We start from the raw sequence: 17,379 nt of genomic DNA on the forward strand, positions 1-17,379 counted from the left end.
CATCCACTTACCCACTCAGTTTGGTACCATCAGCAAACTTCATCAGGGTACACTTGATCCCATCATCTAGATCACTTATGTAGATATTAAACAGCATTGGGCTCAAGATTGATCCCTGGGGACCCCACTTGTGACAGGTTGCCAGTTTGAAAAGGACCTCTTTACCTCTACCCTCTGCAGCTGGCCCATCAGCCAGTTCCCCACCCATCACAATGACCACCTGTCTAGACCATAATGTACCAGTTTTTCTGGGAAGAGGCTGTGGGGAACTGTATTGAAAGCCTTGGAGAAATCCAGGTAGAAAATATCTACCACTCACCCCACATCAACCAAGCAGCTTACTTTGTTGTTGAAGATGGTGAGTTTTGTCAGGCATGATTTGCTCTTGGTGGCTGGATTTTCACAATCACATGCTTCATTTGACTTGTGACAGCCCTCAGGAGGAGTCGTTCCCTAACTTTTCCAGGGATTGAAGTAAGACTGATCGGTCTATTATTTGCTGGATCCTCCCTTAAGCCCTTCTTGTAGATGGGGGTGATGTTAGCCTTTTTCTAGACTTCTGGGAGTCCCCGATCTCCACAATTTCTAAAAGATTATGGAGAATGGCCTCACAATGACGTCATCCAGCTCTCCTAACACCCTTGGGTGGATAACATAAGGGCCCATCAATTTGTAGGGGTCAAGCTCCTGTCATAGTCTTGTCATAATCCTGTAATTGACTTGGAATTTTGTTCTCCAGTCCTGAGGAGCAACAGTGCTGGTAAAGACAGAGGTGAAGAAAGTGTTGAGAACCTCTGCCATTTCAGCACTGTTGATGACTAATTCACCTCTCCTGTTTAATATCAGGCCAATATTTTCCTTCTGTTTCTTCTTGTTGTTTAAATCCCTGAAGAACCCTTTCTTACAGTTTTTGATATCTCTGGCCAATTTCAATTTGAACTGAGATTTTACTTTTCTAACTGCATCTCTGCATGCCCTGGCAATACCTTTGTAGTTCTCAACAGGTATTTTTCCACTTTTCAATCTTTGGTACGCTTCTCTTTTTGTTCTGAGCAGACTCAGAAGCTCGCAGTTAAGACAGGGACATCTCTTGCTCCACCTACTTCCCTCACCTGTAAAAGGGATGAAGTGAATTCATGCTTCCAGGAGAGTGTTCTTGAAAAACTCCCAGCACTTGCTAGTTCCTTTATCCTCCATGGACACTTCCCAAAGAATCCCTCCCAACTGAGCTCTGAGACAGCTGAAGTTTGCTCTTCTAAAATCTAAAATATTTGTCTTAGTATTAATCTTCAGCTACAATGAGTGTCTAGCTTTATAACTGTACCTGTGAATGTTGTGGTTTGATTTTCAGGTGCTCTTTCTGTTTTTCAGTTCTGTTCTGATGTTCGGTAGAAAAAGCTGAACTTCTGTAGGATTCAAGTAGGAATAGACTAATGTGTCTATCTGGTTTATTGATGCTCAGGGTTACAACATCAGCAGTAGATGAACAAGTGTTCAAACCAGATAGTAAGTGGCTAACCGATTTCTGACATTTAGTGTGTTCACATTAGGGAACACAGCCAAGACTGTCTCCTGTTGCTGAAGGGGGTGCCAGCTTTCCCATTTATCTTCTTTTGAAAGAGGACAGCTGTCTCAACTGTTACATACTTCACATGAAGTTTTCAACAACACGTACCTTGCAGTCAACCTCCTGAATGAACATATCAAGCACTTTCAAAAGCTTGCTTGGGATGAGGGGTAGGGAGATTTTTTCATCCTCCTCCAAACCTTTGCCAAGTAAAAAGATCCAGAGGAATTGTGTGTTGAATGTAGTCCATTATTTTGAAAACCCCATCCCAGTTAGCAGCCTCATTTCCTCAAGGAATGATCCTGCAGGCAATTAATTCCATGAAAGGTGATAGACAGGTGGAATATATGGCACTTTTTAACCAATAGACGTCCTAGTTATATGTGTCAACAGAGACACCAGGGAAGATTTTCTAAAGCATAATTGTCAGCAAATAGAGCTGCAGGAAGGAAGATGTTTGAAATGTGGGTAAATGGGAAAGCACTAAAAGCCTACACCCTGAGTCAGGGTCAATGCAAGAGCTACACTGCAGTGTGCAGATACCTCAGCTAGCCCAGTCCAAGGAACTGCTGTGGGTAATAGCCTGTCAAAACCACACAAAGTTAGTTTGTGCACTGCAGTGGTCACCATGTTCTCTTCCTGCATGAGAGGTGTCAAGCCCAAAAGTGTGCAGAAGCAAACTCCTTCACAGGCTTGTTCACTCTCCTGAGAAACAAAGCCCATTAGCATCGTGTTTTCTCTCTTTTTCTTTCTAATAAATGAGTTGAATCTCTAGCATCCTAAGGATATAGGAAATATAAATATGATAGGGAAGAATAATATCTTATTAGATCAACTGATATACTCAGAAAAAAAAATACACAGTAGTTTATTCTGACTGCTAGTTAGAATCAAGAAAACAAACTATTTTTTCCAGCTAGGTCAATAGTTCTGGTAAAACATACTACTTGCCTAGGATGGCTGCATATGAAGAAGAGTACTTAGTTATCTCTAAAAAAAGAAATGAAAAACAGTCATTTTGTGTTATGATAGTCATTAGACTGTGCAAAGAAACAGAGACAAATGCATTTGAATCACCTCTTGTGTTATGTTTTAACCACTTAAAATTCTGGGGGAAATCCCAAAGAGATCAAGAAGAAAGAACAGAAAGACAGGAGACAGGTGAAAGCCTAGAACATGAACTACATGGAATTAAAGACCCTTTTCCTTTTCTGAAGCTTCAGCAAGGCTTCCTTCACCTGTTTGTTCCTCAGACTGTAAATCAGGGGGTTCAGACTGGGGCTGACGAGACTGTAGAATAGGGAAAGAACTTTCTCCCTCCCAGATGAGTTACTTCTCCCAGGCCCCATATACATGAAGATGGCATTGCCATAAAACAGACCCACCACGGTCAAGTGGGAGCCACAGGTGGAGAAGGTTTTGTGCCATCCTGGCACAGAGCGGATGCGCAGAATGGTGGCCAGGATGTGCAGATAGGAAATTAGGATTAAGGCTAAAGGGAAGAGGAGGAAACATACACAAACAGCAAAGATCAGGGCTTTATTAACAGTAGTGTCAGTGCAGGCCAGCTTTAAGACAGCAAGGATTTCACAGAAGAAGTGGTCAACCTCACAGGGGCCACAGAAAGGCAGGTGTAGAGCCAGAGAGGCTTGTAGTGTACCAAATATGAACCCAAAAGCCCACGAAACTGCGGCAAGAGTGAGGCACACCCTCCAGTTCATGATGAGGGTATAGCGGAGAGGATGGCAGATTGCTACATAGCGATCATAAGACATCACGGCCAGCAGCACGCACTCTGTAAGTGCAAAGATTAAATAAAGATGTATCTGTGTCCCACACCCAGCAAAGGAGATGGTTCTGCCTTGTCCAAGGAGATTCCTCAGCATATGGGGGACATTGTTGGAGGCGTAGCAGATGTCCACAATGGAGAGGTGGCAGAGGAAGAAGTACATGGGGCTGTGGAGGTGGTAGTCCAGGCAGATAAGCACAAAGACAAGTGCGTTTCCCATCAGAGTCGCAGAGTAGAGGACAGAGAAAAGGCCAAAGAGGCAGGTCTGCAGAGCTGGGTTGCTGGAGAACCCCAGGAGGATGAATTCTGTGACAGCTGTTTCATTCTGCATGTTGTGCTGGAGGTGAGGCAGTACAAAGTGTGACCATGGAGACCTGGAAGGGAAGGAGCAAGGAAAAGGAAAGAAAATGGAGAGTTTTCCTAAGAATGTTGAGTCTTTTACTCTTAACACTGCAGCTCACTTATTCCTGTTTTTGCCTCTGACTCCAATGGAAGGTGCATACTACCCTCATCATCCTGAGCAATATAGATCTGAATTGCAACCTCTAACCTCTGTACAAACTTGGAGCAGTTTTGAGTAATCTCACACAACTTTACTGTCTAGCTTGCATTTGATGTCTTTCTTTTTCTGGGTTGGGTTTTTTGGGGGGAGTGGGTTTTCTCTGTTGGAGAAAGTAACATCTCTCTATCATGATGAAGATTGCGAGTGAAGTCAGAACATCTTCAGAGTAATTATTTTAAAATAAATCCATATTAAAATGAATGCACCATTCACAGAATAATTCCTGTTTTACCATTAAACCAACTAGAATTTCTAATCCATTGCTCTGTCCTCTTTACCTTAGTGAAATGCATTCATTTTGAATCCTGCAGTTGCTTGATCTGTGTTCTATATCTAACCACTTCAGTTTGCTGAAAAAACTGAGAGCTTCACTTGGATCTACAGCAGATAATTATTGCTAGAAGATGTTACTAACATTTATACACAAGAGCTTTCTTACCTGTAGCATCTGGACAAATGTGATTTGTTCAGCTCCGTGTTTTTGATCAGGGAAACCTTATTAGAGAGTTCTGTGTACTTTCTCAGACAACAGGTGAAACAAAGAGCTGTTCCACTGTGTTCATCTCCTTACATTACTTTGTTTTTAAAGCCAAAACTTTCTGTGTAATGTGTCTGAAGGGACACTGTTTTGATTTCCAACAAGCAGTACAAAAGTTAGTCTCAAGTATAAATCCCCAGAGTTCAGGTATGGAACTCTGGGGATCCTTCCAGAAAGTAAACACCACTTCATTCTGAAATGGGCATGGCACTGTACTTACTGGCCCTTCATTCATACAGGTTTCTTTTCTGTTAAACACTGTCTCCTCTTTTACTTTCCCCTCTATGCCTTCACTGCCTCCCAGAATTTCTCTGCCTGCAACAACATAAAATGATTTTTGTTTCTGAAATACTAGCATAGAATAAATCCTACTTCCATGGCCATTTCACAGAATTGATTAATTTCCTTCTCTCCACAGAAAGGCAGTGTGAATATAAATTAGTGTCTATCAGGGACAATGTATTGCCAGTCACTGTTGTAAAGGCCACACTGACTACAGACTCTGTCATTCATGAGGACTTTGTCATGTAAAGATTTACACAGAGCCATGCATCTGTCATACCCTATTGCTGTTAGAAGGATACAGTTATTGCCTTGAAAGCCCATGAAGTAAAACATCTGAACAGCACATCCAGTCAAAGAATTAGGCTTTTCTTCTGTTATTAGATTTACCAACACCTTGGGAATGACAGCAAGTGTATAGCAAGTTTCTGAAAAATAGAGAATGGAAAGGAAGAAATACATGGGGATGTGAAGATGATGATGAAGCCTGATAATTGTCATTAGAAGGACATTTCCAATGAGGGTGACCAGGTATGTCAGGAAAAAAAAAGACAAATAATGGAATCTGCAGATCTGAAAAATCTGCAAATCCAATCAAGATGAACTCCATTACTTTGGTTTCATTCATCATGAAGTTTCTGATCTAGAAAGAAGTCATTGACATAAAGAAATCTGACATGAACAGTAAGAAGAGTAACAAAACCACTTCCCCTTCACAATCCCCAAATCACAGCATAACAGCGGGCAGTAGTCATCTGACACAAATGGACAGTATTTCTACAGTGAAGAAATAATAACAGTAAGCAAGAGATCTTTGTTTCCTTTTAAGTTCCCTGTTTCTTTGCAAACTCTCCTTGCAGTTTAGGAATATTATTAAATGTAGTAGTATAAAACATTTCTTTGCTGTTCCTTCAGTGTGAAGTAAGATGGTAAGAAACCAAGTTCAATATCTTACTCCGAAGTCATAGTAGCAGCTCAGCCTAACAGTACTGACCATACAGGGTAAAAATCACTTGGGGTATTTCTGAGGCTGAATTCCCAATGGCTTATCTTACTACACAGTGAATCTTGGTATTCTGGTACTAGAGGGTCTAGAAATGCCACAGTATTCAAAAACAGACAGTTCAAATACGGGGGAAGGAAAAGATGATTTTATGCTTGGACAAAATCTTCACTGTTCATCTAACATTGCAAAATAAAATCCAGCAAGCCTTTCAGTATAGGAGCCATTTCTTTCTACGGTTCACTATTCAAAAGCTAGTAATGTTGTGTAAAACAAGCCACTGATTCATTCAGTTTCAGTATTAGTGCCATTAGTGCCATATATTTACCCATTTAAACATATTTTAATTTTTTAAGTAAAACCTCATTATAATTAACAGCTTAATCAAAATGCAGACTGAACTATAAGGAAAGGCAAAACTAGGGAACTGTTTCTTTCAAACCAAAAGTGGTATAAAAGAGAGAAACAGGGCTAAATCCTTCATCACTGCCACTAGTCACATTGCTCTAGAAATCACTGGGAACTTCATAGTTCTCAGGACCCAGTGGTTCATCTTACCTACATGTGTATCATCAGCAACTGAATGCTGACTGCAGAAGCTGCTGGAATTTCTTACCTAAAGAAACATAGCTTTGATGACAACTCTAAAATCACAATTGATGCAAACTTTGCTCAGTCTTGCCATTAATATCTTTCCTGAGATGTCAGTAGCAGTCTTTCCTATCTCACTGACAAGGACTGGAAAAAAAGTGGGATAGACATCATAACTACATTCCTATTAGGAGAAAAACTATCTGTTAGAAATGCAGGGTATAGAACAAATCTTCTGAATACCTGCAACTCAAACAAGCCACACCTTTATATATTCTGTGAGACCTCTGGGGTCTTTGTGGTAAATCAAAACCTAGGACTAATTGGTTACAGTATCATCAATGAGACATAATAAAGTACTATGAATGTCAGTTTTAATTCATAAATCAAAGCAAAAAAAAAAATGAAGGAAAGATTCAATGAAATTATAATTAAAAGCTCTTTTCCCTAAAAAAGGGGAAGTTTTGTTCAAAATTGTAAAAAGTGCCTTTTTTAATATTATGACTGTAAAACTGCTTCATTTTCAGGTGGGGGCTGAGGAAGTTTTCTTCTGCACAATCTAATGCATAAATCCAAATAAATGCATATTTTTCATGAAGGCATTAACAATTCTTTGGAATTATTTGTAAATAGCAAAGTACATTAACATGGTAAATTCTTGTTACTGCAATTGAAGTTGTGAGTCATGAGACAAACCTCTGGGCCAGGAAATCAATGAGTCAACCAAACACAATATGCCATTATGACATCAAATGGAAACCTGTGAGTTAACTCTACTGGAATTGTCATTGAAAAGCTCAGAATATAGAGAAATGTCATCTCTCAGACCTTGTTATTTAGATTTGTTTGATAGTTCATAATATCAGCCTTCCCTGTAAGTTTAGATCTGGTTTCATTAGTAACTTCTTGGTTAAATTTTTAACAAACTACATCTTTCCCTATTTTTCATGTTCTAATTTTCCATAGTCCAAAATTGAACAGACTGAAATGGGAAAAAAAAAAAAAAAAAAAGCATAAAATGTTCAGCATTGTTCTCTGGGATAATATAATTAAAAAGCAAGAAATATAAGAATATGCATTACTTCAGAGCTCCTACAGCTGGGGATTATTCCACAGGCCTTAGTAGCACAAAGTGGAGAGGCACTAAGAAAGATTTTGGAACCGAGAAGGTGATATAGCAATAGGGAATAGCAAAAGACAATAGAGAAACGAAATCTATAGTGCTCCAAGTAGAGTATTAAGTGGATCAAGGATTTCTAAGAGGCTGGAAGTGAAAACAAATCTTTATGAGCTTAAGTGGAAACAAGACTCGGTCTCCAGCCCTGCAACAAGGTATGCAAGGGGTTAAAAGCACTCCCATGATAAAAAGCATGGGTTTTTAGTGCTTTCCCATTTACCCACATTTCAAACATCTTCCTTCCTGCAGCTCTATTTGCTGACAATTATGCTTTAGAAAATCTTCCCTGGTGTCTCTGTTGACACATATAACTAGGACGTCTATTGGTTAAAAAGTGCCATATATTCCACCTGTCTATCACCTTTCATGGAATTAATTGCCTGCAGGATCATTCCTTGAGGAAATGAGGCTGCTAACTGGGATGGGGTTTTCAAAATAATGGACTACATTCAACACACAATTCCTCTGGATCTTTTTACTTGGCAAAGGTTTGGAGGAGGATGAAAAAATCTCCCTACCCCTCATCCCAAGCAAGCTTTTGAAAGTGCTTGATATGTTCATTCAGGAGGTTGACTGCAAGGTACGTGTTGTTGAAAACTTCATGTGAAGTATGTAACAGTTGAGACAGCTGTCCTCTTTCAAAAGAAGATAAATGGGAAAGCTGGCACCCCCTTCAGCAACAGGAGACAGTCTTGGCTGTGTTCCCTAATGTGAACACACTAAATGTCAGAAATCGGTTAGCCACTTACTATCTGGTTTGAACACTTGTTCATCTACTGCTGATGTTGTAACCCTGAGCATCAATAAACCAGATAGACACATTAGTCTATTCCTACTTGAATCCTACAGAAGTTCAGCTTTTTCTACCGAACATCAGAACAGAACTGAAAAACAGAAAGAGCACCTGAAAATCAAACCACAACATTCACAGGTACAGTTATAAAGCTAGACACTCATTGTAGCTGAAGATTAATACTAAGACAAATATTTTAGATTTTAGAAGAGCAAACTTCAGCTGTCTCAGAGCTCAGTTGGGAGGGATTCTTTGGGAAGTGTCCATGGAGGATAAAGGAACTAGCAAGTGCTGGGAGTTTTTCAAGAACACTCTCCTGGAAGCATGAATTCACTTCATCCCTTTTACAGGTGAGGGAAGTAGGTGGAGCAAGAGATGTCCCTGTCTTAACTGCGAGCTTCTGAGTCTGCTCAGAACAAAAAGAGAAGCGTACCAAAGATTGAAAAGTGGAAAAATACCTGTTGAGAACTACAAAGGTATTGCCAGGGCATGCAGAGATGCAGTTAGAAAAGTAAAATCTCAGTTCAAATTGAAATTGGCCAGAGATATCAAAAACTGTAAGAAAGGGTTCTTCAGGGATTTAAACAACAAGAAGAAACAGAAGGAAAATATTGGCCTGATATTAAACAGGAGAGGTGAATTAGTCATCAACAGTGCTGAAATGGCAGAGGTTCTCAACACTTTCTTCACCTCTGTCTTTACCAGCACTGTTGCTCCTCAGGACTGGAGAACAAAATTCCAAGTCAATTACAGGATTATGACAAGACTATGACAGGAGCTTGACCCCTACAAATTGATGGGCCCTTATGTTATCCACCCAAGGGTGTTAGGAGAGCTGGATGACGTCATTGTGAGGCCATTCTCCATAATCTTTTAGAAATTGTGGAGATCGGGGACTCCCAGAAGTCTAGAAAAAGGCTAACATCACCCCCATCTACAAGAAGGGCTTAAGGGAGGATCCAGCAAATAATAGACCGATCAGTCTTACTTCAATCCCTGGAAAAGTTAGGGAACGACTCCTCCTGAGGGCTGTCACAAGTCAAATGAAGCATGTGATTGTGAAAATCCAGCCACCAAGAGCAAATCATGCCTGACAAAACTCACCATCTTCAACAACAAAGTAAGCTGCTTGGTTGATGTGGGGTGAGTGGTAGATATTTTCTACCTGGATTTCTCCAAGGCTTTCAATACAGTTCCCCACAGCCTCTTCCCAGAAAAACTGGTACATTATGGTCTAGACAGGTGGTCATTGTGATGGGTGGGGAACTGGCTGATGGGCCAGCTGCAGAGGGTAGAGGTAAAGAGGTCCTTTTCAAACTGGCAACCTGTCACAAGTGGGGTCCCCAGGGATCAATCTTGAGCCCAATGCTGTTTAATATCTACATAAGTGATCTAGATGATGGGATCAAGTGTACCCTGATGAAGTTTGCTGATGGTACCAAACTGAGTGGGTAAGTGGATGCTTCGGAAGGGAGAACCACCCTGCAGGAAGAACAGGGTAGGCTGGAAAATGGGCTAGCAAGAACGTTATGAAGTCAACAAGGAAAAGTGTAAGGTCCTTCACCTGGGAAAACATAATCCAGGAGTGCAGCACAGACTGGGATCTACCTGGATGGGGATCAGCTCTGTGGAAAGGGATCTGGGGGTCCTGGTGGACAACAACCTTCATATAAGTGAACAATGTGCTGCAGCAGCAAAGAAAGTCAACAGGGTGCTGGGTTACATGACCAAGGGGATCACCAGCAGAGATAAATAATGCATTATCAAAATCTACTCAGTGCTTGTCAGGTCGCACCAGGAATACTGTGTTCAGTTCTACTCCCTGTTATACAAAAAAGATGTGGACAGGCTGGAGAGGGTCCAGAGAAAGACCAGGAAGATGTCAAGGCACTGGAAAACCTGACATGTGAGGAAAAGCTGAAATTGGGTTTATTCAGCCTTGAGAAAAGAAGGATTAGGGGAGACCTTATCACCGTGTACCAGTATTTAAAGGGTGGCTAAAAAAAGAGATAGAGACACCCTTTTTACAAAGAGTCACACGAAAAAGACGAGAGGTAATGGGTACAAGCTACTCCTGCTGACGTTCCAGTTGAACACAAGAGGAAAATTTGCCACAATGAGAACAATCAGCCACCAGAATAATCTCCTCAGGGAAGTGGAGGATTCCCCGATGTTGGAAACTGTGAAGATTCAGCTGGCCACGGTGCTGGGCCATCTTGTCTACACCGTGGTTTTGCCAAGAAAGATTGGACCAAGATGACTCCCGAGGTCCCTTCTAACCTGGGATTCTGTGATTCTATGATTGTTGCTGTTTCTGGAACACTGAGATGACTGAAGGGCCCAAATTTCCTTTTCCAAGGCACCCATGCCATAAACAAAACTATAATCTATAAAATTCTGACAGAGTTTTAAAAGTGAAAAAGAGGTGGGAATGAAGAAGTATCCATTCCCTAAAAGATATCCATCCCCTGAAGGATATCATTCCTGATTTCAGCATGAAAAGCACGGTACCTACAACATTTGGATAACTGGGTCTGTAAGAGAGCTTCACTGCCTTCATTATCCTTTCATACCCCCATGTTGGCTTTCAGTTCAGAGTCAGAGATAATTCTTGCACACACAGCCTCATAGAAGAAGTTAGATTGGAAGAGACCTCTGGGGTCTCCCGGCCCAGCACCCCATTTCTGAAGCAGGGTGCCTCCTGACGCACGGCTGCATCGTTCTTGCCAGGCCCTGGGACTACCAGTGCGATCCAGAAGAACATTATCCGGTTCCTCACTTTATACCACCCCGCAGAGGGAAGAAGAGGAAGGGTCTTGTCTTTACGACCCAGGTGGGTGCAGAGCCATTCAATGAAGCGTGAGCTGACGACGGCCTCTCCTCTGGGAACAAAGCTCCTGGAGTTTCATCAGACCCATGACGTGGCATGCCCCTGGGTCCTCGAGCTGGTGGCTGTTAGCTCCGGGTCCATTTATGCTCCATTCAAGTTGAGACTGTTGGAGAGCACAGCTGGGCTTGTGACTCTCCTCCTCTTGGCCAGTTGGTGCGAGATGGAGGAACACCTTGTCTGTCTGGAGAGTACTGGTTCTCTGGAGGCAGGGAAACAGACGGGCTCTCTTATACCCTTCTCTACAGTCTGTTTCGGTGGGTTACAGTCAATAAACCTGAAGCATGGCCAGAGTAAAGGACAACAGTGACTGTGACTTGCTGTTGTGACTTGAGCCAATTGCCTTGGTGGGAGAGAGACAAAGCTGTAGTTAAGTGCAGCCAGGGAGGTGATGTGTCGCTGATTTCCCTCTATGTGAAAACATACGCCCTAGTTACACCCCCCCAGCAAAACACCATCACAGCTGAAGGTTGGGCTGGCTGCACACACCCCTATTAGAGCTTGAGGGAGCAGTATATAGCTGCAGGAAGAGGATCCAACATCTTGCGCAGGAGCTGGGGCTTTTTCTGCTCGTGCCCAAGACTTACTTCCACTTCCCTCCCTCAAGAGCTTCTTCCGTGGTCGTATTCAGCAACATTAAAAGCAAAGACCAAGTCACACGGTGCTTGTGTAAGTACCTCTTTCCCATCTGAGAATGGTGCTGTTTGAATCTCATGTTCGCCCTTCCTGTATGTACGCAATCTAAGCCCTGTTAAAATCACCCTTTCTGAACGCATCCCAAACCACGTTAGAATAACTTGCTCTGAGCATGCACTTTTACCAACAACTCCAAGCATCCCTCAAGATTTTACCCATTTCTTTCCAATTAGCGTAAACGACAGGGATCTCCACCAGGAAGTTTATCTTTCATGGCATTTTGCTTTTGAAATTATCTGTGAGCTTAAGCCCTCCTGAGCTTGAGTCCGTGACAATAGGTCTCCCATTTGGCCAGAAAATGTGCTCTACCCACTGCTAGGTTCCCCTGGACTCGCGATGGCTGACCCAAGCCAAGCGCATAAGGTATGGGTGCCTTTCTTTCCAGACCTTCCTTCAAATCACAGGGTATGATTGCCATCAGAGGCCAGGACTGGAGGAGCTCCACCTTCCACAGCGCAGGAAAGGACGGGTCCACAAGGGCATCTAAGCATCTAAATGGCAGCTAACTTTTGGTATGCTGCGCAACCAGGTGCTTTTTCCCCGTCCGCACCTCCCCATAGTTGACCGCATTTTTGTGAGCAGCAATATCTGCTTGTTTTGGTCTTTGGGGACAACCTCTAGGGTTTGGGGTTTGTTGTTGAGGGTTCTGGGAGGGATTTTGCAGTGGGTATCTGACAGGAGTCACTTCTTCCCTAAGAGAGCAAGGGAAGCACAGCTGAAGAGCACAACAGGAAAGGGAAGAGCAGCTGTACGCTGAGAAGTGGACAGAAGACTGCAGGAGGAAGTGGCTGAGAAGGGAACTGAGCCTGGGCGAAGTAAAGAGTGAAATCCCAAACTCATCTGACGGAGATCGGGCAACAAGTGCTGCAGCAGCAGCAGCAGCAGCAGCAGCAGCAGCAGTGGCTGCGCACGACCTCCCACGGACGCGAGCCTGAACCGAGTACGAGGGTCACACAGCCCTACTCAGGGCTGTGGGTAACAGAGCTGTGGGCTGAGGCTCTGCCTGCCCAAACGGCACAGGGGACGCTCCTGTGGCACCCAGAGGGGAACCGCGCGAGGCATCGTTAAGGAGTCCCTGGTTCAGTGATAACGAGCCTGATGGGGCTTCTGCAAGTGGCCCAAGTGACTCCCCAGTGCTGCTGTTGTGCTGCGGCACAGGCCACAGCGGGGGTTGTTAGCAGTTAAGAGTTCCTCTTCTGCAAGGCATTTACACGTCTGCTGGCAATGATGTCAGGGTCTGGCTGTGCAGGGCCAGCAGTCGGTACTTGGTGAAGCCCCCCGGGCTGTGAGCAAAGGCAGCACAACAACAGACAGTTCCTCCCCCAAGACGAGGACAGATGACGACCTCTGCTCCTCTGCCTTCGCTGGCCACGGGCAGCCGTCACCACCCGGCCTGCAGCTCTCCCCTTCGGCCACAGCAGAAGAAGGCTCCAGCCTTCACCTGTGACCCCCACCCGCCCTGTCCAGCCAAGGACCCTCAGCAGGCTCGCACCGCCCGCGCGTAGGGGGAACACACCGCATCTCTTGCCTTGTCCACTCTCACGTCCATAATCAATGTAGCCCTTCTCCCGTTGGCAGGCACACGCACAAAGGCTTCTACAAATCTACCTCGACGGCAGCTTGTCAGGAATGAAACCTCAGCTCGTGCTGGTGTTACGCTGATTCTGAAAACGTGTCACTGCGGCTGGGATTGCTAACCTGCGATCAGGATCAAGAAACAAGGGTCCCCCTTTCAGAGAGACCCAAACCGCCCCATTTCATTTCTTTATACGCAAAAGGTGTAACACAGAGGGCTTTTCCCAGTCGCTACCTCTAGCTCTTCCTCTGTCTTGCCCCAGCAAATATGGGACTTTCTCCTCTCCCACTTTCCCATGTCGCCCCTGAGAATTCTCTCCATAGCTGCAGGATCCCCTTTTGTCCAAAACATGGAATCTGCAACTGTGAGCCATTGCTGATCCCTTTCCCTCTCTGCATTCTTTTCCTTTCTGCCTTTGCATCCATTTTCTCTCCCTTCACATGCCTTGAAGTCTCTGAAAATGCCTGGTGCCATTTACAGTAGGTCTGGATGTGCCCCCTCGGCGTCCCTCTGCTCTGCCAAGGCTTGCCTGCGCCCGCAGCCCCGTTGTTCACTGCCCGGTCCCGCCGTGCCCTGCAGCGTGGAAACCACCCCTCTCGTTTGGAGATGCCGGCTTCCTCCTGCCACCACCACGTGTGAGAAAGAGTGCTGCTCTTCTCACGTCACGTAGGGTGGGGACCAGCGTGCGGAGAGGACTGGAAGCCACTGAGCCAACACGGCCCTAAGCAGAGAGGTTGTAAGCAGCGGCAAGGCCTGGACTTGGGAAATCTCAGCGGCAGCATCCGTCCTCCCCTCCTCCACTGCAGTCTTGCCCCACAGCTAGAAAAAAATACCTTGTGATTAAACAAACAGGGAATACGGCTACGAAGAAAAGGAGAACACAAATCCTTGTTGGAAATAAATGGATAAACGGTCAGAGAGATCCTCACCCTTGAAAAATTTGAAAATTAATTTTATAGGCAGAAATTCTAGTGCAGTTGTTTAACACAGCTCAGTATGGGTCAAATTTAAGGACACGCTCTCCGGTATCTCTTGCTCATGCCAGGTTATCATGTGCCACACACCTCAAACAGGGGTGGGGAGAGAACCAAAACACTGTGAGGTTACCCTTGGCTTATTTTCAGATTTCCAGGTGTGGAGTGCTTTTTTTAACCTTTGATTTCCTTAATAGAGTGAAAGTACTCTAATTCTCCTGGCATTGCAGCAGGTGACTTTCTTGCCTTTGGGGCACCGATTGCTAGTCAGGAACACCTGCTTATTTTATAAATTCCCCCTGGTATCAGTATTAGTATCAGCGTCATTCACATCCGTGACAAGAAGTTTGTGCTGACACTAAGGTGATTTCCCAGGTGTCCTAGCAATGTGTTTATGTGCTATGTATTGTCTCTGAGGCTTAAAGACAATGGGAGTTGGATGCGTCTCTCTCCTTGTCTCCACTGGAAAACACTTCTGAATGGGTTAGTAGAACAAGATGGAAAGAAGAGTGTGTTTTAACCGTTTTGTGAGCACAAGCACTTCATGCCCTGAGTTTCTATGAAATCCTGCAATCAGCTGTGTCACCTGTTTGTAGCAGTTTTGTAGCAGTTTTGAGTAGCAGGCATTTGCCCATGGAAACCAGACAACACACTTCCTTACGGCACATGTTCCAGGGAGTTCCATGGAGCTCCAGAGAAAACTAACTTCAGCCTAGACATACGGGATATATACTTGGCGTCCAGAAGACCTTGCAGTGTGGAGATAACCAGGTGAAGTGGTGAAAAATGCATAAGGGACACTGTCAGAAAGCAGCGTTTCCTGCCTTCCCAGGGTCCGGAGTGCCAACAGGCTGGATGGGAGGGAGGATCTCACAGGGGAGCCTGTCCTTGCGTGCTTCACCGGGAAGGCAGGCAGGCAGGGTGGTCAGGCTGGATCAGGATCCTGAGGGCTCTCTGGGAGCCGCGGACAGAAAGGTGTGGAAGACAATGGCGCTCGGGCTCTGCATGGGCAGGCAGCTGTGGGAATTGGGGTGCTGGCTGCGATAAGCCCAAGTGCCTTCCTGCCCTCCCCACCCAGGAAGAGCAAACACGGCTGGACTGCGGGGCACTTGCTGTCCCACCCATTTTGCCCCCTGGGATGGTGCAAGAAGGACATGAAGGTCCCTTTGCTCCCCCAGAAGCATCCACGCTCACCACCCCTCGCAGCCCGCGCCCACCCTCTGCGGGCAGATCCCTTCTGCCCCTCTTTCAGGCCGAGTGCGAACCTGAGCCGGGGGCGGGTGCTGCCTGTTGGGGCCAGGTGCCCTCCGGGGCCACTTGCCCTCCAGGGCCACTTGCCCCCCAGGCAGGTTCCTGCCCTCTCCTCCTCAGCACGGGCTGTGCTACAGCCTCCCTTTGCAGAGCTTTCGGCCTGCGTCCAGCTGCGTGCCTCTGGCCAGCCAGGAGACGCTGGTCCAACACGCAGCACAAAAGGCCCCGTGTCCCACACGGCATTGCAAAAGCTTTTATTGTACCCTTGGACCGCAGTGCTGGAGCCAGCAAGAGCCTCGCACGCGCGGCAGCCCTCGCCTCACTCGTGTGGGGCAAGAGCTTCTGCTTTTGTCTCACTTGGCAGCAGCAGCGGCTCGGTGGGGCGAACCCCTTTGCCTGGGGAATCTCTTCTTACTCTTGGCCGTGGTCTTTTTTGCGCGCGAGGCCACGCGCTGGCTTTGGGCAACAGCCCTGCTGCGGCCCCTGGGCGCTCTGCCGAACAGGAGTTGCCTGAGCACAGAGCTCCGCTGCACGGCTGTCTGCAAGTGCGATGGAGAGATGCGCTGCTGCTTGCTCTTCTTGGAGATCTTGCCGGCCGCGTCCATGGTCTTGCGTGTCACCCACTGCAGCACCGCAGCCAGGTAGACAGGGGCCCTGGCTCCAAAGCGCGCAGCAAACTGGCCCCTGCGCAGCTGCCTGTCTACGCGGCTCACAGGGAAGAGCAGCCCAGCCCGCGAGGACCGGGACAAGCGGCTCTTTTTGGCTTTGGCTTTAGTGCCGCTGCAGGGGCCCCCAGGGTGTGTCGCTTCAGGCTCCCGCTCCTGCTCAGGCACCACGCAGACCTCCTCTGCTCCGGACATGCTGCTGGCAGCTTGCTCCCGCAGGTCTCGCCACGCTGCGCCCTCCCGTGCCCCGCCTGCCTCGCCCGCCTGTCCCTGCTTTCCTTGCTGGCCTCTGCAGGGGATTCTTGTCTCGGGGCTCGGCTCGCCTGGGCCTTTGCTTGCTGGCCTGGATAAACGTGGCCTGCAGCAGGGAGGCCAGGAGCGACGTTGCTCCGGCAGAGCCCCTCAGCAGAAGGGCTCAGGCTCAGGCTCTCTCCCGAGCAGGCTCTGGCCCTTTGCTCACCGGGGCAGGGGCAGCAAGGGCTCTCCTTGGCTAGCGGGGACCAGTAGGAAAGGACCTGCTCTGTGACCTCACCTCCCTGCTTGTGACATCATCCCCACCGGCTCTGCCCTTTGCGGGTGAGCTCGGGGAGCACCTCTGGTCCCCAACTCTGCTTCTGCTTTCCGTGGCAGAGGCTTTGCCAGCGCTTGGCAGGGGGGAAGCTGCTCGAAGGCCAAGTGCTCCCTCCACCTCCTCTCTTCTCCTCTCCTCCCTCCATAGCTTCCTGACTGAACAAGTTGTTTTGACACGTGTTCTGTGGTCAGAACGACATGTTTGCTTTATGGTCCTGCTTAGCTTGTGCTAACCAATGGCACAGAAGCCCAGCAGGTGCTCTTGGACAGTCCAGGTCATGACTTGCACACTTTATTCTCCTATTCCTTGTCCCTCCGGTGCAATCTCCTCCCATGTAAGCAAGCTGCCCCCTTTTTCTCACCGATCCCGTTTTTACTACATCTGTGACCTATTTTGAGGTTTATGATACTCTTATCTAGGCAATTTGGGCCCTACTTGGTATCACTGATATAATCTA

General features: G+C 46.3%; 2 protein-coding genes across 3 annotated transcripts; both read right to left on the reverse strand.

Moving 5' to 3' along the window:
• Positions 1-2,748: 2,748 nt before the first annotated feature.
• On the reverse strand, positions 2,749-12,025 carry LOC104368791 (olfactory receptor 2A12). Of its 2 annotated transcripts, XM_042795391.1 has the most exons (2): positions 12,014-12,025; positions 2,749-3,681 (listed from the first exon to the last, which is right to left on the reverse strand). In XM_042795391.1, exons 1-2 carry the CDS (start codon positions 12,023-12,025, stop codon positions 2,749-2,751), a joined length of 945 nt encoding a protein of 314 aa, XP_042651325.1. The 2 variants fall into 2 exon arrangements, with proteins under 2 accessions (XP_042651325.1, XP_009974484.2); XM_009976182.2 differs by lacking the exon at positions 12,014-12,025 and having other exon boundaries at positions 2,749-3,687.
• Positions 12,026-16,039: 4,014 nt separating this feature from the next.
• Positions 16,040-16,546, reverse strand: LOC122153685 (histone H2A-beta, sperm-like). The gene has a single exon (XM_042795141.1). It carries the CDS (start codon positions 16,544-16,546, stop codon positions 16,040-16,042), a length of 507 nt encoding a protein of 168 aa, XP_042651075.1.
• Between the last annotated feature and the right edge of the window lie 833 nt (positions 16,547-17,379).

Source organism: Tyto alba, unplaced genomic scaffold (genome assembly GCF_018691265.1).
Source record: "Tyto alba isolate M040663 unplaced genomic scaffold, T.alba_DEE_v4.0 Super-Scaffold_21, whole genome shotgun sequence".
Taxonomy (NCBI): Eukaryota; Metazoa; Chordata; class Aves; order Strigiformes; family Tytonidae; genus Tyto; species Tyto alba.